Genomic DNA, 22,412 nt, shown 5'->3' on the forward strand with positions numbered 1-22,412 from the left:
TGTTTTAAAGTAATCGAATACCTGGGACTTCTCTGAGAAACTGGCTGTAGGTGAGAACATTTCATCAAATATTTCATCAAACAAACTTGTAACTAATGGGGAACTGAAGTTTTATTTTTGACAGCATTTGTAGACATTTTTATAGTTCTTCAGTATTATTTTACTTTGATGGTAGCCTAGAAACAGCCAACAATTGTTGCATACTTAACTGAGTTAAAACAGTAAAAAAAAAACAAGCGAGCTCACACCTCCATGTTGGAATCCACCATGATGGATATTATTCAGTTTACATAAAAAGGAACAAGCTATAATTTACAATGCTCTGCTCTCGAAGTTTCCACAGTAGCGGCGATCACCATTTACAAAATGTTTCTACATACAGTATTTACCTGAGAAATCTGATTTCTCCGTTTTGAAATTGGAATTCCAACAATGTTGAAGTTGATAAAGTCCAGTCAGGAAAATGAAATTCGACTAATTATCAGAGTCCATGTCACTGTCTCCTCCGATGGATCGGAACTCCTCGCTGTCTTCGTCTTCGCTGAGCTGGGCTTGGGACAGGACAGCTGGGCCTCTTCTCCGCGCTTCATCTTCCTCGTCTTCCTCCTCCTCCTCGCTGATGCCGTACTCTTCGCCGTTTCCCATGCTGGACGGCTGCATTTGACTGCGACTCTCCGTCTCCTCGTAGCTGCCGTAGCTGAGAGAAACGAAAGGGAGAGCAAAACGCAAACATTTAAAAATGACTTTCTTTTGTACGAAGCTTTCAAAAGTGAGAAATGTGAGAAAAGACATCTATTTATTGTTTTACCTGATGTTGCTGTCTTCCATGTGTTCATTACCAACCCCTTCATACGACATCATGCTCTCATCCTGCTCCATGCCCATGCGGGCCGTATCCTGAGCTCTCCGCGGAGGCGCGGGTCGGATATCCACTTCCCTCTCAGAGTCGCTGCCGCTTTCTGATAGCTGAATGCCTGCATGGAAAAGCAGATAAACGCAACACATAAACACACAAGTAGGGAAACACAACACACAGGCAGATAAACGTAACACAAACACACAGGCAGATAAACGCAACACATAAACATACAAGCAGGGAAACGCAACACACAGGCAGGGAAACTTTAGGGTCACAAATGAAATCCTAAATTTAAGATGCAACTGTAGAAAGGCAAAGAATATAAGCTGTGGGAAGAGTTAAAACACAGTGCCTTGCAAATGTATTCAAATGCTAAGAAAGAGGACAATTACAAAAATATATTTATATCTCAAAAGTGTGGAGTGCATTGGATACTCCTTGATAAAATCCAGTCCAGTTCAAGTACTTTTGACAGAGTTTCTGATGAACTCACCAGAGAACGGGTTGTCCCCTTCTTCGTCGCTGGCGTCATCCTCTCCATCAGACATGAGCAGATCCTGGTACAGCACACTGGACTGAGCCGGGTGGTTCGACCGCCCGTGTCCTCGCTCGTCGTCGTCGTGCAGCCGCCTGCGAGGCGGCAGCAACATCTCTTCATCGTCTTCGTCCTCCAGATCTCCATCGGCGTCCTCTGCCTGGAAAGCAGACAAAGAAATGAAAGTGTAAAATATAAAATTAAGATTTCAAGAATAACAACACAACTAACGATTATATTAGCGACTGATTACGTTATTGATTATCCTGACAGTTGGACAAAAAAAAATTGGCGCATTCTGACGTTTTTTTTATTTTAAGATTTTTTTATATACAATATTAGAAATACATTGAAAGACGCTAATAGACAAATAATTTGGTTCTTTTTTAATAAGAAAAACATCTTATTTTCTAGAAAATAATATAAGATGATTGATGATTTGTAGCAGAGGGTGCGCCTGGAGCTAAAAAACGTTTCAGCCCTTTCTGCTTGACTGAAGATCAATACAGTGTAGGAGCTGATCTGTGATTATTTTTTGGATTACTAATTAGATAGCAAAAGGTTCTTAAAAAGATTGACCTATTTTTATATTTTTGCAGAATTTGAAACAACTGAAGCTAAATCTATGCCACTTGAGAAGTTTTTGGTAGAACATATTTACAGACAGATTTTTTAAAAATCTTTCATGCAGAATATATATATATATATATATATATATACATTTTAGGCTTTTTTACACCTTTGAGTATGTTGTCCTTTCAGTAATTTGCCATTTATTTTAGTCTGTATACTCCACTTAAAATTAATCAACTACTAAATAAGTTTTGTTTCAACAAGATTAATCCCCATCTTTTCATTTTCACATATAAGTAATTGATGTTTCTTACAGGAGCAGGAGTCTTGGGTTTCCCATCATCTTCCTCCTCGAAGCCCTCGATGTCCACATCTGAGTCCTCCTCTCCTGGTCTCCTCATGTGCCGTCCCTGAGAGCCAGAATGAAACAAAAATAATCACAAACAGACCAGCTTTGCTGAAATGAAAGCATATTATATTAAAAAAGGCTTTGTACTGGACAACTTTTTTGGCAAGCAGGTAAAATAAATTGCCCGATGCTCTGAGGAAAGTCTGAGGAGAGGTGGCATGTGTCTCCCTCCATACCTGCCCCCCTCTCTTCTCTGGAGCAACCAACAGAGGTCCCTCAGAGAAAAGGCTGCTGGGCTCTCTGGGTAGACTCCCTGAAGCCACGCTGTCAAACAGATCAGCAGGCTGGCCAACACCACACACAGTGGCATACACAAACAAAGAGAAAGGAAATATAGGCAGGAGTGAAGCACAGGAAACACGTTGGAAAGTGGGGGAGGGGAAAAAAAAAAAGGAGACACTGTGGTGAAGAAACCAAATACAACGTCACAATCTGGAGGGGAGCGCTAGTAGAGCAAAGAAGTCAGAAAAAAGGGCAGGAATAACAGTGAACGATGTAGCAAGGAATCTACTACATGTACAACTATGTACACTTCTATCCTCTATGCCGGCAACCTAAACGGGCTGCGGACGTGCTTACCTGCGGCGTGTACGGCCCGGGTGTCATTGGGTCCAGGCTCTCCAAGTCTGCTGCGTCCAGAGCTGCCTCCTTGGCTGTAGAGATGTCCTTCTCCAGCTGGGTCAGGTGCTCATCGTACTGAAAAGACATGAAACGTTATTTGAGTAAAACTTCCACCCTCTAGTGTCAACCATTTCGAGAAAACAAAAATGTCAATAGTTAAAATCAAATTTCAACTTCCTCTAAAGTGATACTTGTGTGACAAGAAAAACAAAAAAAAACAAAAACAAAAATGGGATTCAGTCACATTGTACGTGACAAAAATGATTCCCTTTACTTAACAAAAAACAGAAAATACAGAAGAGAACTGGTGGATGGGTGAATAAAAAAGGATGGATTGATGTAAGACATGTTTCAATGGATAAATAAATGCACAGAAAAGACTTAAACACTAACATAGGGAATAAAGTTTTAGGGATCCGATATGTTTTCATTAAAATTCAGACTTTTCCAGACTGTATGGAAATCCTTACTGTTGTAAAGCTAATCCTCACTTCATTCACAATTCAACACAAAACCTGTAACTCTTGTGTTTGATCTTAAAAAGATCCCTAAAAGATATCACCAGCAGTTTATACACAGAGATAATATGTATAACAAATAAAACATACCTCTGCTAAGGTTCCTTTGCACACATCTACAATCTCCAGGGCGGTCTTGGTGTACGGACTGTCTGGACCTGTTCAAAAGGCACATTCTGTTACATGTTGTTCTACACAAAGTCAAAAAAAACAAGAAAAAAAAACAAACAAACAAGCACCATTGTATTTGATGCTGTTGGCGTGGATGAGACTGACATCTGAAAGGAATATTTCCCGATTCTGGTATTTATGCTTGGAGATGTTCTGCAGAGTGAAAAAAAAAAAAGACAGTAGGATTTTAGCCGTCTCAGCCTGATTTCTTTATAATGTTGACACTTTTTTAAAATTACAGCCTTTTTGTTAGTGTCTCACCTTCCGGATAGTCTCCAGATCCATAGGATTTACAATAACCTTATAATAATCCGGCACAAACTTTTTATTGACAGGATGGTGAAACGGCCACGACTGTTGAAGGAAACAGTGAGAGAGCAGGGAACAAGTGAGAATCAATTCTATCACGGATCAAACACTCTGTATATTGTTTCTAGTAAGAAAGAGCAGAGCAGACTCACATCAAGAACCACCATCATTTTCTGAGTCACAATGTTGTCCAGGATGAAGGAAAACGCCACCTGGTCGTCATCATCCAGAAGGGGGTTGATCGCTTTCTCCAGCCTCACCAGCCGATCCTCTTTCTGCCGTCACAGGCAGAAATGTGATGGTTATGGCTGAAACTAATGATATTATAAAGATATTCTGGTTCTAACTCACCTCTTTCAGCTTAGCATCACACAAGTCAAGCATGGACTGCGCCACTTGTGTAATGGGATGTTTCGCTCCTGGTGGGAAAAAAAAACAAAACACAGATCAATCTCAGAACACTGACGGGAAAATTCGAAGGCACGTGAAGAGAGTTTTGAATCCAAAGTCACCGTTGTATGTGGCGCTGTTTTTGACAATGAGCTCCACGGCCTCCCGGAACTCCTCCCTCGATGGGTACATCCGCTTCCGCACGTTCTCCCTCAGCGTCTGCAGGTCCATGGGCCGATTGATTATCTTGTAGTAATCCTTGACGACCTTGGCGTTGACCGGTGTGTGGAAGGGGTACGTCTAGATTTAGAGAGAGGAATGGTTTTGATGAGCCTGGGCAGGGAGAAACCCAAACTAGAGCATGTTTCTGAGATCTTACGTTGGGGTGATCCCGCATATCGTTGATGATTCCCTCCAGCACCGATGACAGGGTGACCATGGGGTCGGTGCGTCTGCGGTGGATTGCCTTGTGTGGTTTCTGTTAAAAGAAAAGAAGAAAAACAGAGTCAGAAAAACACGTCAGAGCATATGATTACCAGGAAACTTAACTTTCAACAATATCCACATAGAGGCCAAAGGGTTTTGTCTGGCTCATAACAAGAAATCAAAACTCGTACAAACTTAGCCAGCCAGGACAGGCAAATTGAAGGCAGCTAATTAAAAATTTTTTCAAAGGAAAATGATACGTACTAAACAGTGTCTTTTTCTTTAACCAAAAAGCAAAAGTTTTTTGCTTTTATTTTAACCTCATAGTATACTGTGCACGTTCACAAATATCCCGCAATTACTTCAAAAGCAGACGTCAGTATATTTATCCTTGCGAAATAAACAACGTATGAACCATATATCATGTTTTGTCAAATGAGTAGAATGAAAATTTTTCATTGAGAAATTGATAAACTCCAAAAATACAGGACATAATATGTTTTAACAGGACATTCCTCTTTAAAAACGGCTTATTTGTACAAAAATACTACTTCTTTTGATTGTTTAATCAAAATATCGTATTTACATTATTCTTGAGCAGGTACAAAACTTTGGAATAAATATTTTTTTAAGTTAAAACAAAAAACAATGAAAAGAACTGTAGCTAAAGGGTACTTTAAACTTGACAACTGCAACTCGGTGTGCAAAACGTTTTAACTCCACTGCTTTGGGGCCATTTTTGACCAAAACCTTTCTTTTAATTCATATACAGAATCATGGTCAAAAGTTTACAGAGTGACAGTTTTTCATAAACTTCACAATTTCGGTTTTTATAGAACCTCTGTTGGCCTGAAGAGTGGTTAGATTGCAATTAGTAGCAAAGTTAATAAAAATTAGTTTAATCACATTTCGCACTGTGTTTCACTTGCATATTTTGTGGTCTTTTAACCCTTTTACCTATTTGTGTATCACTTTCCTCTCTGCGTGTTAACCTTTAAATTATTCAGTTTTAATTTATTGATTTGATTCTTTTATAACAATGGGTTAGTTTTGGTCAGTCCTAAGTGTGGACTGAATGTTTGATAATCGTGCTCACATTGAGGTAATCACAATGGACGGCGCTGCCAACGCGTCTCTTCTTCTTTGGTGGTAGTTGCTGCTTGGGAAACTTGAGCACCAAAGACTTTCTGCGCACCTCATCGGCACTGTTAAAGAAGCAGCAGTAGCTCACATGTATCAAAGAGGATAAAACATAATATATAAAGCATACACATTATGAGAATAGATTAGAAATTAAATAAACAACGATCTGGTACCTTTCAATGAGCTGCTTGCCCAGTACAATCTTAGTGCCCTCCACCTTGATGAGTTCCTCGTTGTCGTTGTGGATCACAGTCTTTTCCAGCTCCTCCTCCTGCTCTTCCGTCATGGCGACCGGGTTGGAGGGTGGGGCGTTGGTTTGGTAGTACAGCGGGCAGAATTTGTTGGTTCTCATGTGTCCAATGGCTCCACACGCGCCGCACTTCAGCTAGAAAAAAACCCAGAAGCAAACATTAAGGAACACGATAATAATCTACGTGATCAGTATATGCTACAAATTTAAACTATATAAACTCAGAGAGAGCTTGTAAAAGGGAAAGAAAATGTCTATAAAACTGAGTCAGCAAGCTTACTTTTACCTTGAGGTCTGGTCTCTCCTTGACCTTCTTGGACTTCTTCTCCGGAGGTCCTTTGATCTTGTCTTTCTCTTGGTTTCTCTTCAGCCTCCTGAGCTGCTCTTGAATACGCCGGCGCTCCTTCCTCATCTCCTCTCTGTGCTGCTCATCGAAGAGGGCAAACTTTCGTCTGAAACAACACACCCGCAAAACAAAGACACAATGAAGGTGTGAGGGATCCATCTCCTCCTAAACGGACCTAAAACTCTGGGATCGAAAGCCAAAACTCACATGAACTCATCGTCCTTGGTGGTTCTGATCCGGGTGTAGGCGTCGATGACGGACGCTTTACGAACCGTCTCGCAGCGCACGTATTCTTTGCCGTCCTCGTCCCTGAAGGTGCGATAGATCTTGAGTCGTCGCCCCGTAGCCGACGAGTTCAGGCTGGTGACGGAGGACGTGTCGTCGTCTTTGTGGGAGCTGGTGGACAAGGCACTGGCTATAAAGGGAAGGATGGTCACATGAGAAGGTAGACACACGTTTCAGCAGGTAGAACGTGTTCTTGTACAGCTGAAAAGCTCGTTGGCTTACACAAGCCTTTGCGGCGCTCCTTGCGTCCCTTGTTGTCACGATCGCTCTCCTCGCCCATCAGCATCCTCTGCAGTTCCTTCCTTTCCTGCTCCTCCCTCTCGCGGGAAAGCTGTGAGCTGGTCTTCTTATTCTGCAGCATGTTCTCAATGTTCTTACCCATCTCCTCAAAGTCGCTATCTTCAGCTGAACTGCTGTCTGTGTCTGTGGACAACACCTCTGTGGACTCCAACACTCTGCCATCGAGGGGTGAAAATAAAAATAATAATAATAATAAAAATAAAACTAAAAACTTGCACAGGGTGATTTCAGGGTAATAAATATGATGCTACGAAATAAGCCCCACTTGTTCTGCAAGTCAAAGATCCTCTGACACTCCTCCTTGTAGCGCTCCTGGTGTTCGGCGACAGAGAAGCGAGAGCCTCGAGCGAACTTGCTCATCGGGCCTTCGCCTGAACGTGCCTGCTCCGTGGACATGGTCCTCACCACGTCAATAACCTCCCAACGGGAAAGCTTCTTGATCTGACACAAGAGCAACAAAAAGGACTGCTGAAAAATGGAGCAAAAATACCATTCCCAGAGAAAACAGCATGGTGGCAGCATCATGATGAATAGTTGTATAAAGCTGAATATGGCATTCAGCAGTTCCAGTTCTGTATGAGTAACTGTATGTTTTGAGTAAATACCTGCCAACAAACCAGACATAATTTGGTTTTTACCTCTTCCTCTGGCACACCAAATTTGCGAAGGAGCTGCTTGGCGTTCTTCAGAGAGAGCCTCCTCAGGTCAGCGTCCGTTCCGGTCACCGTCTTTTTTACAGGCTGTGGCTCTTTGTCATCCTGATGAAAAACAAAGACAAATATATGAAAAAAAGGCAGAAAACCTGGAAAAAATGATACCAGGATGACAGGAATCTACTTCAGAAAACGGACTTTTTGTTGAGTGGGCTTGTTTGGCACTTTCACATATGAGAAACCTTCTCCACAGCCAGTGGGATCTGCCACTCCCGTGACCTCCAACAGACACTTCCCCTTCATGGCGGAGATGAAGGCTCTGGTTGTGTTCCACGGTGCCGTCCGGACCTGCGGTCCATGACACAGAGTTAGTGCGAAAACAACGCTTTGCTTCCTCTCGTCTCAAACATTGTTCACGTCATCAAGCACCTCGTCATCGATCTTCATTTGAAAATCCTCTTCGTTCTCCTCTTCTGGAGCAAAGAAAGACTTCTCACCATACCCAGCATCCTGCAATGGATGGAAAACACAAAGTTAAACACAATATAACATTTGCTTTTGTTCGGTTTTATTTTTTTCCCCCCAAGATGAGATAACCATTATTACCTTAAGCCTCTGCTCCGCAACCAGCATGCTGTAGTAAGCGCAGCACTGCTCTGGAGAAACCATGGCTCTGATTTCTTCTTCTGTGGGCAACCTGAAGTCAGGCTTCAGCACCCACCAGTTTGAGTCCATTCCTGACACGAAGACAAGACACTTGGAGTTTTCCTGTACTGGTAATGTTCCCCTGATCTCAGGACACAGTGTTATAGGCAAAGACAAATCTCACAATCTTTTCACTAGCTTTCCAACTAAATTCCAGACTTTTCGCCACTTCTAGACCTTCTAGAGCTCTCAGTCCATTATCTCGGTCAATTTTTAAAGTATAAATGACGGTACGCTATGAATATACGACAGATATCTCCAGATATCAAGATTTTGAAAAAAAAAAAAAAAAAAACAAGCAAAAAAAACCACACAACACAGCTAGAAAGAGATGGAAAGACAGCCAAATGAACAGCTAAGTAAAAAAAATCCCTGTCTCTTGCTACCATTTCTGATCAACACTAGAAGCCATGTGTGAATGTCTAAAGCTTTTCCTCCCAAATTCAGTCCGTGTGTGTGCGCGCGTGTGTGTGTTACCTGTACGCTTGAAGTCAGCGCAGAGCTTGAGCCGCTTCCTGATGCTGCTCTCTGAGTGTGAGGGAAAAGCTTTCTTTATATCCTCCATGCGGATTCTCCGAGGACGGTCTTTGCTCTTCCAGAACAAGCGGTAAATGAACACCTGCAGGGAGCGCAGATGACCTTTAGCAACATAAAGAGGTGAGGTCAATGCGCCGCGACGAGATGAATGCACCAACCTGCAGGAAGTCTCTGATGTGAGTATTGGCACGTTTGGAATTCGGACCAGGAACCTCAAACAACGGGCACTCCTGACCGACGACAAAAATGTCCACGAGCTCCCTGATGTAGTAGCCGTGTCGAGTTCGTATGACGAGAAAATCCGTCTCTGGCATCTTGTGCAGGTAGATTGGAGCACGGAAGAGGTTGTTTTCAAACGCCTTTAGGAAAACGAGAAAATCACCGTGTGTCAGTAGGTCAGAGAGATTTTATCTAATTGTTTATATATAATCTAAAACGTGGGGATGCAGACCTGAAGAAGCTGACCAGGATGAAGAGAACCAAGGAAAGGGGAGGTATGGCAATAAACTGTTTCTCCATATTTACAGTCAGGCGCTCCTGGATCCTTTCCGGGTTTCTGCAGGACACAGGAATGTTGCATTTACAAACACATTTATACAATGACCAAGTACGAACGGACGTAAAGTCACAGCTGAAAACAAAGAAACTACTCACCCTTTTGTAGTAGTTTTTGATCTTGCTCGCCATGCCAACCTGCATGATGAGAGGCGGGTATTCCTCGCTGTACTCCGCCAGGATCAGATCCCCGTCTTTACCGGTCAAGTCCTGCGGCGTTCGCATGAAGAACATGTCTCCGCCGCCTGCCGCCTGCCGCTCCTGCTCTCGCATCTATTCCCCAACGCACAGTATATGCATCGTGTTATTAACAAAAAGAAAAACAACAGCTAACACAGCACAGCCTCGTTGTATAAGTCCCTGCAGAAGACAGTGAGGGGGAGCTGCTGAATTGTATTTCTCTCTGGTTTGTGTTTTCATTCATTCCTGTTCCATCTGTGTTCACTAATCTGCTGAATGATCCCATAGACCTGCCGACTCACAGAGCTGTAATAATAAATTAGCTTCATGTAAGACAAAAGGATAAATTCGCGTTTGTCTTAAGCGGGGCTTTCTTTACCTTGGCTTTCTTCTTGATGTGTTTGAGCAGCGGCTGAACAGCGTGCGGACCCGGCTGCGCTAAAGCTCCAAAAGAGTATTTCTTCAGGGTCGGTCGATGGAACTGCCGAAGCTTCATTGGACCCATGTGAGTGGGGAAGAAGGGCTGCCTCAGCTCAAGTGCTGGAATAGAGTGCTGTGCAGGACAGAGAAAGAACTCATAAAAAAAAGAAACAAACAAAGAAAGATTTGGCAACATATGGTATAAACCCATTTGATCCGTCTGGTCTCTGTTAGCTACCTGAATAATGTTGCCACCAAACGTTCCTCTCAGGCCTTGCTGTTTGGGATAGTAGAACTCATCGTTGGAGAGGTTCCAGGGATCTTTAACTTCAGGTTGGGACATGTTCTGTGATTAAAAAGAATCTTAAAAAATGTCATGTTACAACTACAAACATTCTTTTTTTTTTCTTAACAAAACTTTAACAAAAGTCTGAACAGAAAAAACAAAGAAGAACACAACATGCATATAGCTCAGGTGAATGCCATGTTCTGTTGGTCCTGCTAATAGCAGCCGCATCCACTGATGATCTTCAGTGATCCATAAAGAAGGCTAAGTTGTGTGTTTGTATCTTAATGATAATAAGATATAAAAAATAGCATTTTGCATATGAGCCAAAGAGTTTTTTTTATTTGTTATTATTTTAATTTTTATCATTGAACACCTTCTCCTACATGGCATGTAAAAACAACAAACATGACTTCTTCTTGCTATTCCTCCACAGAGATCAGATTTATTTAGTGCTGACTGAGCCAGGGACCTCTGTAGCTCCTTCAGAGTTTCATAATTTTCTTTCAACTTGAATTAAATTACGCACAGCTTGTCTATTCACTGATTAGGCAACTTCTGGGGGCAATTAATTATACTGGAATTTACTCAGTGATGTTAGCGTAAAAAGGAGATAAATGGAAATAAACTCAACACTTTTCAGATGTTTATAAAAGATATTGAAAACCATGGACTTGTTCCATTCTGGTTCATAAAAGTCCCCAAAACTATAAGGAAGTTTGATGTGACGTCACATGAAGTGTGAAAAAACTTATTCGGTATAAATATGTCATCTTCCACAAGCAGGTCCAAGTTAATACAGCATAGAAAAAAAGCCAGCTAATGCTCACTTATAGGGTTAACTACTGTTTTTCCTTAAATCCAACACTGATAACCATGAATAAGTATAGTCCCATCTGTTCTGAAAATATGTTGTATGGCAAATAAAGTCATTGAAGGTTGTAGAATTTCTGTCTGCTTTGATGGACTGATATACCTGTTGTGGCTCGTCTTTAATCACGCCGGTCTTCCCCAACAGAATCCGACTCTTCTTGATTGCCGTCTCCTTCTTATTCTCCTTTGACGGCGAATGAGACGTTGCCTCCTCCTTTTCATCGGGAATTTCTAGAAGACACAGGAGCTCAGTAAATATCCAGCTGAAGTTAAACATGAGTCACAAAAGTTGAGATCGGTGAGGTTACGGTTTCTAATTCACCCAGTATTATATTCTCATCATTGGGATCCAGTGTAAGGACCGGCGGCATGAGAAAGTGATCCATCTCCTGGTCGTCCCAGATGATGTTGTCTTCCCAGCGGCCGTACACCAGCTCCTCATTGTCAATGGGGAAAATGGAAAACCACGAACAGTCTTCTTCTAGAGAGGCTGCAAAGAAACAAAAATAAACAATAAACATTAAAGTGGAAACTATTTGACAAAATAACTGTGCAGAGAAAACTAAAAGAACACCTTGATTGTCGTGGCTGCTTTTTTCCCGCTTCGAGCCAGAGATCGAGGAAGCTTTTGGAATAGGCAGAGGTATCGGTGGGACCAGCTGGGAATTGCTTCGGGTCAGACCTGAAGGATCATAAAGTTTATGCTTTTATTCCCTTTTCATGGAACCTGGTGTTGAGAGATTTGCAGCAACAAAGCTACTTTTTTGTAACATTACGAGGTTTATTTGTGCATATTATCCAGGCGTCTACTCTCACCCTGCTGGGCATTATAAGCGTTAGCATTTCGGGTCATGCTGGAGGGGAGCCATCCTGCCAAGCTGGCTCTCTGAGTCTTGGTTCCCTTGTGTTTTACATCTTCTCCGTTCCAGATGATATCGTCCTCCCACTGGAGCTGAGTGACCATTAGGAACAGTTCGTTCTCCAGAATTCGCCTCACTTTATCTCCATCGCCACCATCGTCATCTACATCCATGTTGTCGTCTTCCTTCAGAACCTGAAGAAATATAAAATGGAGAGTCACCACTAGTCGAATAAATGTAATCCTCGCCTGTGGAAACAAACCTCTTCAGGAGGTTCCGTTACTTCTTTGGGCAGATCTTGCTCTTCAGCCTCATTGGGCTGATCTTCTTTGAGTTTGAACCCGTAGTTGAAGTTGCTTCCGTCCTCAGGTACTCCCAGCATGTCGTACCAGAGCTGGGCCGGACCGTATCTCCATTCTGCTACTCTAGGTCGAGACTCTGTCTCTTTGTCCGCGTCCCCGGATGTCTGCGAGAACTTTGATTCCACTGGAGCCATCATGGTTATCTAACAACGCGTAGAAAACATGTGAAAAACATGTTTTAAACTAGAAAGAAGTGACAAATCACAGTGAAATGGATCTTTCTTTATTTTTCAATGAGTGTGCATCTATCTGCTGGATCTGACTTAATGTGGCAAATCAAAAACAACTGATCCAATTGGAATTTAAAACAAGTTAAGAATAATTCTTAGACAGTTTAATTCAGATTTTTATCCTTTAAGATACAAAATAACTCTGGAAACATAAAGAAAACATTTTTTCAATCCTTAAAATAACTTCAAAACTCATAAAAGCATTCAAAAACTAAGAATAAACTATAAGACCTTTTAAATCGAAAGTCTTACCTCATCGTCAGAGAGACACTGTTCTGGGGGTGGAGGGAGTGCGTACTCATAAATCCATCCAGACTTTTTCTCCTGACTTGGTTCTGAGGCGTCTTCCTCTGGCGGAGGAGTCCCCGGCTGAGGGTCTCTGTGTTTCCGCTTCTTCTTCCTGCGGGCACTCCTCCAAACTGAAGGCATGTTCTTACCAGGACCGAACAGCCGTAAAAACCTAAGAACCTGACAAAAAATAAAAAAAAAAACAACCTCTTAGACTACGTGTTTCATTTCAATTTAGTTAAAAAATGACTCTCAAACAGCATCAGATTTATTTTATGTTTGAAAAACTGATTTACCTTGCCGGGCTTAAACTCTGGAAAGAGCTGTGTGACACTTGGTAACGCCTTGGCAGCATCCTTCTGCATGATGCCCGCAAGAGGAAGGGTGAGACTGTCCGGAGGCCCTAGAACTCCTGAACCCTGGCAGGGCCGCTCCGTCTCCGACTCAGAGTCTGAAGAGCTGCTGAAATCTACCTTATCGGCAGTGGAAGATGGTGCAATAATGGAGGGCAAGATGATGCCATCGCCCTCTTCCCCAACTGCCAATACAGAGAAAAATTAAAGTTGGAGTAAAGTAGTAATCCAACTTTAATACAAGCACAAGTTGTTGTTTGTTTTTTTTACAGACAGCCCTTAAAAATATATCTTATAATTTCTTTTTACCATTTGTACCGGCGGGCGATTCTTCTTTCTTAGTTGGAGTAGGAAGACTAGGCGGTGGTGGAGGAGGCATTAGCTTTGAGTCAATATCCTCACAGTCGGCATCATAATCATCCTCATCATCTAGGAGGAAGGAGTTTAAAGACGCGGTTACACACCAAAAAATAGAGAGTAAAAGATAAGGTTAAGAAAACAAACAATAAGGGTATCGTACCGTCGCAACAACTAACAAAGTAAAATCGCTTTTCATATTTTAACCTTGGTCTATTATAAGGAAATTTGGTTTTTGATGCCAATAAATGACATGTCAGAGCAGAATGTCTGTTGAAACACAATCCTAAATCAAGATTTAGGATTAACTTATAACATATTTTACAAGTTAAATACTGCAGAATAGGGTGTAACTTAAGAGTTTTCATGAGGTGATATGCAATTACATTAAATTACATGGGATCTGAGCACAGCTGCGATTACTTATCTCCATAATTCCACAACAATCTGTGATGACAGAAAAAATAACAACCATTGAGCATAGCGTTGTGACACTGACAAAATAGAAATAGAAGGGAAATAAAAGAGAAATTTGAGGTACGAAAATGGAGCTGATACTGTTACAATGGAGGCTTAAGATAATCACCTGTTTTCCTGCTGGGCTGCAAAGACCCCATTGCCTGGTGGTACTTTTTAGTCTCATCCTCAGCAACTTCACTGATGTCAGAGTAGTCCACTGCATCGTCTGTGCTTTTCACCCAACCTGCAATAGGAGATACAAATATATCTGGTCAATATATCACATCTGGTTGCTGGTCATAGTCTTGCCAAGCGCTACCATCATTCATACTCACCCTCTGAATCCACGCTTACAGATTCTCTGTTTTCCTCCTTATTCTCGCTCTCATTGGCCGTGATCTCGGTGATGAGAGAGCCCAGACCCAACGTCCCCAAACCAGCAAGATGCTTCTTGGACTCCTGGAGCAAATCAGAGACAAATATTCCCTAAAAACTGGCAATATACTCACGTAAGTATACTCAAGTGTACTCAAGTTGAGTATAATATTGTAACAAAAAGTCTTGAGAAGGCTCACATTGTCCAGAACACTGTCTCCCTCTAACTGGCCATCTTCATTGATGTTTCCAAACAGGAAGCCAGTGAGGGAAAAGGGTCGGTCTTGGTCTTCATCGCTGTCTGAATCAGACATCCTACAATAAGAATAAATGACATTATAAACACGCTATTCATCCTCAAACTCTGTCAGGTACACAGCTAAACCGAAGGAACGTAAGCTATGCAACAATGACTATGTTTTACACGTTAGTGTTCAAGTTACAAGACCGGCACTGTATTTAGTGAAGGGAATTATGTTGTACTTACCTTCTCTGGTTCTTCTTGAGACTGTGTATGTTTTGTTTTGGTATTTTCACTGCATGCTAACACAGGCAGCTAAGCGCTAAAAGGTTTAGCTAACGATGGTTAAACTAAAAAAGCTGCAATACGTAAGCTAAAAGCTATGTTACTATGCATGTTTCCCTCCGTGCCTAGGTTAAATTGGCCAGGCTATGATAAATAATGTTAATGTATTTAACAAAACCGCGAAACAACCCGATTAGATACGAAGTTTTGTTTTTATTTGTGCAACACAGTGAAGCTATCCGTAAACGAGCGGAAACCCCACCGCGACCCGGAAGAACAGCGTGACGCGTTTACGGACTACTCGGAAATTTGTTGAAACTTCTGTTGAAATTTCTGTTGAAACACAAAGAGTAAAATACTGAAGTAAAGAATATGATCAATAAAGTAAAATAAATAAATAAATAAAAATGTTTGATGGACTCGACCCATTTCGCCTGTCAGAAATTGTGTATTTGAGTCTGGTTTGTGGGCCATTTTGGTATGTGACGTCCACCCCAAAGCAGCTTCTTTTTCGTTCTCATGCCACTTTGCAACCAAGTTGATGGTATTCCTGGAGACATTGTCCATTTGTGGCCAAATTTTAATCTTCTGCAATCAGTCTTACGTTGATTTTCGAGAAATGGCTTCTGCCTCTCTGAGTGGCCTTACAGCCCGTGTCGGTGGAGGACTAGCTCAGTGACAGAGATGTTCATCTCTGGGTGACGGAACACGTCTCCTTCCCAAATGATATCACATATTTGTCATGTCGTATGTGAAGCATGGTTAACAAAGAGTTTCTAGAGGTTTTGAGTAATGTCACCAAAAATCCTTCAACCTAATTTGTTTTACATACATTTTAGTGGTGCAAATATCTGTACACCTCTAAATCGTTTGAAATGCCAGGTATATTTGTACAAATCATTAAAAAAAACGACTGTTATATATCCAACTGTCATTGGATAGCTTCATATTAGCTATGAAGTTAGACAGCTAATATGAAGTTAGCTAGCTAATGGTCAAAAAAACAAGCACACAGCAACAGTTTAGCCAGTTTAATAGTTTTAAACACTTGAGTTTTGAAAAAAAGTACAAAAGTGATCCTGAACGCCACAGTATGAAACCAACCCAGTAATGTAGGGTGATAGGTGTGTTCCTTTAAAAAGCATTTTCTACAGACAAGTGTATTTCAACTGGCCATACTATACACATAATGTACTCACTAAAACAGATAGAAGCAATGGTTTAAATACAATGGCTGAGCCCAGAAATACATTTAAAAGTTATCCTTAAAAAAACGTAATTAAAAGAAGGAGGAGAAAGAAGTCTCGCCACAACATCATTCTGGTCTCTGGCAGTAAAATCATGCAGTGTACAACCGTTCCAGTACAGAGGACCAGTAAAGCACTACAGCTGTCACACAGTGAGAAAATGGGAGGCCAAAAGGCCTCAGACAGCCATTCAGAGTGCTCACTGGTTGTTTTTCTTAATCGGTCCAGGGATTTCTCTGCTGTTTGACGGTAGCCCAGTCGGCATTTGCATACATTGTAAAGTTTCACATAATTTCTGTTAATGAGAGCTCATCTTGCATCCACTTAGAAAAATATAACTGATGATTGCTATTGAAGAAACCCCCAGAATGTGGGCTATTGTCCCAGTATGGTGTGAGGAAATAATAATAAAAAAACCGCTAAGAAATACAGCTGAATAAATAAATGCATGACATCCATAAAATCAGTCACCAGAATGCTCTCCACATTAGCACACCAAGCTTGTTTTGTTTTGGCCCGGCAGTGTTAGAAACAAGGGCTTCATCCTCCACGCCATCTAAAGTCGAAGCCCTCGAGGCAATTTTGCCACGACACACCTAAAATACGCTGCTTTTTAGAGGATGGTTTCTTGAATGTAACAGCTGGTTTCCTTTTACAGCATGGCTTCTGGCTTCAGCATCGTCGGAAGCAATCAAAGTAGATGGCAATGAGGAAACACAGGAGGGAGACTCTCACAGTGTTACGAGAATGAAGCCGCTCTTCGTCGTTAGCCGCTGACCGGCCTATTGTTAGGGCAACAGCAGTGAGCTTCCAGTCCGGTCAAACTTTTTGCCCTTTGAGAGGGCGGCCACTTGTTTCATCAGCTCCCTGTTCTTGGACTGTGGAAAGACACAAACAGTGAAATCAGAGTGGATATATTTCTCTCCACTTCTCAATAACCAAACATAATGGCCATTTCTAAGATATGATGTGCAAATTCAATTACAAGAACAAACTGATAATTGGTTTCCTCATTGTATTCATAAAAGATGTAACCACATACTGTCAACAATAATTTAACGATGTATCGCAACACATATACAAGTCGGTGCTGATAAAGACACAAATAAAGTAGTAACAACTATAGGCTATTTTTCCATTCCATTTCCTTTCCATAAATCTGTCAAAGTTTGGGAATCTGGATAATTTTCTACTTCCTTAGTGTTTTGCTGAATTTAATTCTACCTCCATCAAGAAGCTAAACTTTTTTTGCGTTTTGTCTGGTAAAATTTTAATGGAAAATTAAAACCTGATCACTGCGTCCAACCCTAACAACATTTGAATTTTCAGGTTGTATTAAATAATGCAATGTAATAGTTAGTGACAGTAATAAGATTTATATTATCCTTTTGATATCAAAATGAGAAGGATTTCAAACTACATTTCTTCACCTCTTCCTCCCCTCCAAGTCTGATTTGGTGTAAACATCACTCCCTCACAAGAAAAAAATGTTTCTTTATAAAAACTAATAAAGCATCGTTGAACTTTTGAACTGTTAATGCCTATATTCTATGATAAAATGACAAAAAACAAAGCAAAAGTTAGACAAATGGCAAAGTGTGAGCATAAAGGGCAACACAATGTTGAAAATGTGAACCCCTTTGTTGCACATGTGGATTTGAGATGCAAAGCTTAAAAATCTTGTACAACAGCAAGTTGATAACTGTACTGAGATCTGAGTTCAGTTCCTAAAATCCATGTTCCAGGTTTTCTTGAAACATGTATAGCCTTGAAGCTTCCCAAAACCTAGCTAGGATACGCTAAAAATAACCAAAACAACAGCTTAAGATCAAACCATTTCAGAGCACGGTCGTACACCAACTACCCCACCTGCTGTTGCTCCATGGCCTCTTTGTGTGATTTCTCCATTTGGTTCATCTTAACTCTCATATTTGACTCCTGGTACTGAAAGTCTGCTTTAAGCTCTGTGAGCTACAGGGAAAAAATGCAACATTTAATTAGCAGATAAAAAAAAAAGAAAAAAAGAGCAGAAACTCAGAGCTTTGACTGAATAATTAGTGCTGGAGTTCATCTATGGAAGACGACTCACCTTTCGATCCTTCTCCAGAATGGTCTGATCCCTCTGCTGAAGAAGCCTCTTTAGTGACATAACTTCCTCTTTCAGCTGGCTGATGAGAATGAAGTTGTCTGTTCCACCAGAGTCCATGGACTGGGTGATTGAACTACTGTTGGGATGAACAAGCAAACAAATAATGAAGAAAAAAAAAAGCTCCTGAACATGTGGGACAAATATAATGCAGCTATAAAGTTGAGCTCAAATGAAACGCTGGGGCTACCTGTCCCCATTGGATGGCTTCAGCTCCAGTTTTGGTTTCTTCTTTGGAGTCTCCTTCTGGATTGAAGACGATTTATGGCTGCAAAAGCAAAGCAAAGAGGAAAACTGAACTGTGAATATTTAAACATAATTTTAATCGCTGTTGTGCAACTTAACGAACTTGAAGTTGCTGTACCTCTGCTTCCACAGTCCAGGCTCCTGCTCAGGACTCAAGCTCCCACTCAGTCTGTGAAAGATGGGTAAACTTAGCAAACTGCACTTCATGGTATAAACCTTTTACTCCAACTATAGTAAAAGAATGATTTTCAGACAAGAATACTGACGATGGCTGAAAGTTAGCCATTTTCAGTACTGGTGAGGTGTCTTAAAGTGAAGCACAGATATGTAAAAAATTATTTAAAAGAAAAACTTTCTGCCATTAATTCAGGTTGAAAGTGAAGTAAAAAATAAAAATCTAAAGCAGATAACAGAACGTCTCTACAGCAAAGTTGCTCTACTTTTTCATTTTAAGTTTTCAACATCTGCCATGAAAACATGCCGATTTTGGAAATGCATCATAGTTAAGGTAAAGATCTACATTCTCTAGCAAATACACACACAGATTGGAAGGCTAGCCACGCTAATCGCTAACGTAATATGAATTACTGCCTTATAGTTTTGATTTTGTCTCATCGTGTTTTGTCATTTGTGTACTCATCGTGTTTCTTTTAAAAATACTGGTAAATCTGTTTTCAAGTCCACACTCTCTCAAACAAGTGGTGCAACATCGACTCTGGTCTTGATAATTACTGAAGAAAGACCAGAAAATACTTTTTTTAATGCTATTCTTATTTTTTCCTATGTTTCCATTCTTGGGGAGAAATCAGAATCACACACAATCGAAATCTTGCAGGTAAAAACATGTACGAGAACTGGACACAAAGCTCAGATTGGTGAATCTCTACTGACTAGAAGTGACAACTTGTGGCAGACATACTTGTGGTGGGAGCTGCTGTGTCTGTGCTGGTGGTGGTGATGATGATGGTGATGCGATCTGGAGTGGTGGTCTTTCTCATTCAGGGATGAGGAGTTGGAGGAGCTGAAGCCTTTCCTCTGTTCTTTAGTCTTCTGCAGGACGCGGCGGTAGGACAGAGTGCAGAGCCAGCACAGCAGCTTGCCGTCCACCTGTAGCACAAGCAAGAGAGAGTAGGTGGTGAGACTCCGCCCATAACGTACGTGCCGCAAACTCAGACTGGACATCGCTCTAGTTTTCACCTTTCTTCTGCCTTCCTCCTTGCGGTCGAAAGCGCACTGCTGCTTGCACTGTTCGCAGGTCTGTGGGGGTCCATATTTCTTCTCCGAGTTAGTACACCGCTGGCATTTTGTCCCGATGAAAGCTGCAATGATGTTACAGTACTGGCAGGGTTTGGGCTGCAAAAACAGATGAAGAAAAACTTTTGAAAACAGGATATGGACACGAAACAGTCACAAGCAATTTCAATATGCGAGGTCTATTTTAAAAGACTGACGGTTTGGAGCACCAGTGCGAGAATATAACGCAAGCTCAGGTCAACTTTGCATTAAAACAGATTTGGAAGATTCTACTACTCACCGTTCCGAACTGTTTGACGTTCTGGGCACATTTCTTGCAAATTGTATTTGTTTTACTGTAGAGGAACAAACGGGGTTTGATTCCACAAAAAAAATAAAAATAAAAACATCCCAAATAAGAGGTAATAGAAAATAGTGGAGCCCTTCTCACCTCTCCTGCTGAAACTCAGATCTGCAGTATGTACACTTCACTATTGGGTGTGCAATACGACACTCCTGCAAAAGAAAAAAAAATTAAGTACAGAAGCCTCCAGTTATTGGCCCACTTGGTATAAAAATGTGTAAAAAGCCTTAAAATTCAGATTTTTTATGTTGAGATGCATTTATAGTTCCAATCTGATGGAGAATGCTTCAGAGATTCTTTACTGCATCTATTTTCTTATTTATTAATCCAGATCGACAAGTCAACTTCAGTTGAATGACATGCTCTCTTGTTTTTCCCATTTTAGAGAATTGCAAGGAGGCAATGAGTTTTTAATTTAACTTTTTAAAAAGTGAGATTCTGCTAATGCACAATAAAACATCACTTTAAAGTTTTATTTTATTTAACATCTTTACAGGGAATGCCAATATTTTACCTGTATACACGGTTCATTTCCCCTCCCTTTTTCCTTTTGTGACTCATTATAACAGGAGAAATTGTTTACTTGTTTTAAGTTGGCATCCTTCAACATTATAAAGACAATATGGCAGGCAATTAATGACTGAATTCAGTTAAAAACTTTAAGAGCAGTTAATCCAGAGGTGATTGAGGGACATTTAAGAAAAATCTGAAACACATTAATTTGTAGAAGCTAATTAAGGGCATGTGGAAATTATATAAAGGCTTAATTGTGACTTAAAAGGCCTTTAATTCTCACCATACAAGCAGCAGCACCACAGGAGCAACACGTCTGAAAAATATGTACACTAAGTGACCCGTATAACAAATGTTTAGCAGGTCAGGGTGTGGTAACACCGATATAACTCTACAATAAAAGGAACATTACGTTCATGTGGATGTTTTCCAAGTTGTTACATAATCTGAGCCCTTGCTAAATCTCTCCAAGGTGGCCATAACCAAACACCCGCACACAACTACACTCCTAAGGTCGTGATTGTTTGGGTCGTCCTCCCTCTCATGCTCTCCAACCTTGCAAAGCTGCTGGCCCTGCGACAGCTCCTCGAAGGGGTACCGCTGGTTACACTTCGTGCAGGCGTACAGAGCCGACGTTGCCATTCTCGCCCCAACCTGAGCAGTCGTCCGACCTAGCCGAGGAGGAGCACCGAGGTCCAGCTGCGAACCGAACGGATTAGCCGCGCCGTTTCTACCGTCAGAGCCGCTCGCTGTTGCTCAACTGAGAGCTGGGGGGGGGGGGAAACACACCGCGTTGGCATCCGACGTTAGCCCGCTCGGCTACGTAGCGCAGGGCAAATACAGAAATAGCTCAGCTGGAGGGAGCGAGCGAGAGGCGAAGAACAATAAAGTCCTGATCTCCGGGCTCTCTCGCTGCGTCGTCCCGCCGCCGATGGCTTCTCCTTGGCTTTTAATGGCGTCGCCTCGGAATTAATCCTCATCAACAATGAACTCCGCGGGGTTCAAGTTTCCGCTGCTCTCGCCGAGGAATGTTATTTTCCTTGTGTTTTCCGTGTCTCTTTTTTTGTGTCATGTAACCGGAAGAGGCCGACAGCTCACGAAGAAGGAAGGAAACCTATCGCGACACAACATCCGTCCGCGGGATTTACAGTTTGAAATGAGCTCAGCCAATCAGGGGGCCCGCACAAATGTTCACCTTTCGATATCGCATACACTTAAAAGAATGAAATGCAAGTTGGCTTGAATATTTTTAAATGCTTTAGGGTGTTTATATGATTGGAAGCCATTTCGCAAGCAAAAAAGTGATAACACTGAAGTTCCGGTGGATATCATGAACAAATTTCAATTTAACCTCAATCTGAAGTTATCCAATCAAGGGAATCCTGGCAAGTTACAACCATAGACTTCAATGTATTTCTTTGCGATTTTATGTGACAGACCAACAAAATTCTGAAAAGTGTGGTGTTCAGACAAATTTAATACCCCTAAATAAAACCCAATGCTCTTCTG

General features: G+C 41.4%; 2 protein-coding genes across 5 annotated transcripts; both read right to left on the reverse strand.

Annotated features, from left to right (window-relative positions):
- Window positions 1–93: 93 nt before the first annotated feature.
- LOC102231084 (transcription initiation factor TFIID subunit 1-like) lies at window positions 94–15,419 on the reverse strand. 4 transcript variants are annotated; one of them, XM_023342391.1, is made up of 41 exons: window positions 15,116–15,419; window positions 14,829–14,943; window positions 14,589–14,712; window positions 14,381–14,497; window positions 13,747–13,866; window positions 13,381–13,622; window positions 13,049–13,264; window positions 12,467–12,709; window positions 12,161–12,398; window positions 11,919–12,026; window positions 11,667–11,834; window positions 11,448–11,575; window positions 10,424–10,531; window positions 10,145–10,318; window positions 9,685–9,858; window positions 9,482–9,586; window positions 9,189–9,389; window positions 8,971–9,112; window positions 8,395–8,525; window positions 8,218–8,298; window positions 7,987–8,136; window positions 7,774–7,893; window positions 7,401–7,576; window positions 7,058–7,290; window positions 6,758–6,965; window positions 6,491–6,656; window positions 6,128–6,339; window positions 5,908–6,016; window positions 4,765–4,863; window positions 4,508–4,685; window positions 4,347–4,414; window positions 4,148–4,270; window positions 3,948–4,040; window positions 3,755–3,839; window positions 3,606–3,673; window positions 2,956–3,072; window positions 2,553–2,660; window positions 2,282–2,377; window positions 1,353–1,554; window positions 809–974; window positions 94–697 (listed from the first exon to the last, which is right to left on the reverse strand). In XM_023342391.1, exons 2-41 carry the CDS (start codon window positions 14,940–14,942, stop codon window positions 475–477), a joined length of 5,934 nt encoding a protein of 1,977 aa, XP_023198159.1. In that variant the 5' UTR covers window position 14,943; window positions 15,116–15,419; the 3' UTR covers window positions 94–474. The 4 variants fall into 4 exon arrangements, with proteins under 4 accessions (XP_023198159.1, XP_023198158.1, XP_023198161.1 ...); XM_023342390.1 differs by having other exon boundaries at window positions 6,485–6,656; XM_023342393.1 differs by lacking the exon at window positions 2,553–2,660.
- Window positions 15,420–16,170: 751 nt separating this feature from the next.
- On the reverse strand, window positions 16,171–22,009 carry fam76b (family with sequence similarity 76 member B). The gene is made up of 10 exons (XM_005806613.3): window positions 21,459–22,009; window positions 20,478–20,542; window positions 20,328–20,382; window positions 19,991–20,146; window positions 19,713–19,900; window positions 18,912–18,962; window positions 18,738–18,815; window positions 18,491–18,626; window positions 18,271–18,372; window positions 16,171–17,279 (listed from the first exon to the last, which is right to left on the reverse strand). Exons 1-10 carry the CDS (start codon window positions 21,543–21,545, stop codon window positions 17,190–17,192), a joined length of 1,008 nt encoding a protein of 335 aa, XP_005806670.1. The 5' UTR covers window positions 21,546–22,009; the 3' UTR covers window positions 16,171–17,189.
- Window positions 22,010–22,412: the final 403 nt, after the last annotated feature.

Source organism: Xiphophorus maculatus, chromosome 11, assembly GCF_002775205.1.
Source record: "Xiphophorus maculatus strain JP 163 A chromosome 11, X_maculatus-5.0-male, whole genome shotgun sequence".
Classification (NCBI taxonomy): Eukaryota; Metazoa; Chordata; class Actinopteri; order Cyprinodontiformes; family Poeciliidae; genus Xiphophorus; species Xiphophorus maculatus.

What these genes read in the sequence shown, in the direction of transcription:
- LOC102231084 (XM_023342390.1), bottom strand. Translation starts at nt 14,942, where the DNA reads ATGTCTGATTCAGACAGCGATGAAGACCAAGACCGACCCTTTTCCCTC. An exon ending in ACCAAGGACGATGAGTTCAT is followed by an intron (nt 6,657 to 6,757) that starts GTGAGTTTTGGC and finishes GTGTTGTTTCAG; the next exon opens with ACGAAAGTTTGCCCTCTTCG. An exon ending in AGGGGACAACCCGTTCTCTG is followed by an intron (nt 975 to 1,352) that starts GTGAGTTCATCA and finishes TTTTCCATGCAG; the next exon opens with GCATTCAGCTATCAGAAAGC.
- fam76b (XM_005806613.3), bottom strand. Translation starts at nt 21,545, where the DNA reads ATGGCAACGTCGGCTCTGTACGCCTGCACGAAGTGTAACCAGCGGTAC. An exon ending in ACGTCAAACAGTTCGGAACG is followed by an intron (nt 20,147 to 20,327) that starts GTGAGTAGTAGA and finishes CTGTTTTTGCAG; the next exon opens with CCCAAACCCTGCCAGTACTG. An exon ending in CCTGGACTGTGGAAGCAGAG is followed by an intron (nt 18,816 to 18,911) that starts GTACAGCAACTT and finishes TTGCTTTTGCAG; the next exon opens with CCATAAATCGTCTTCAATCC.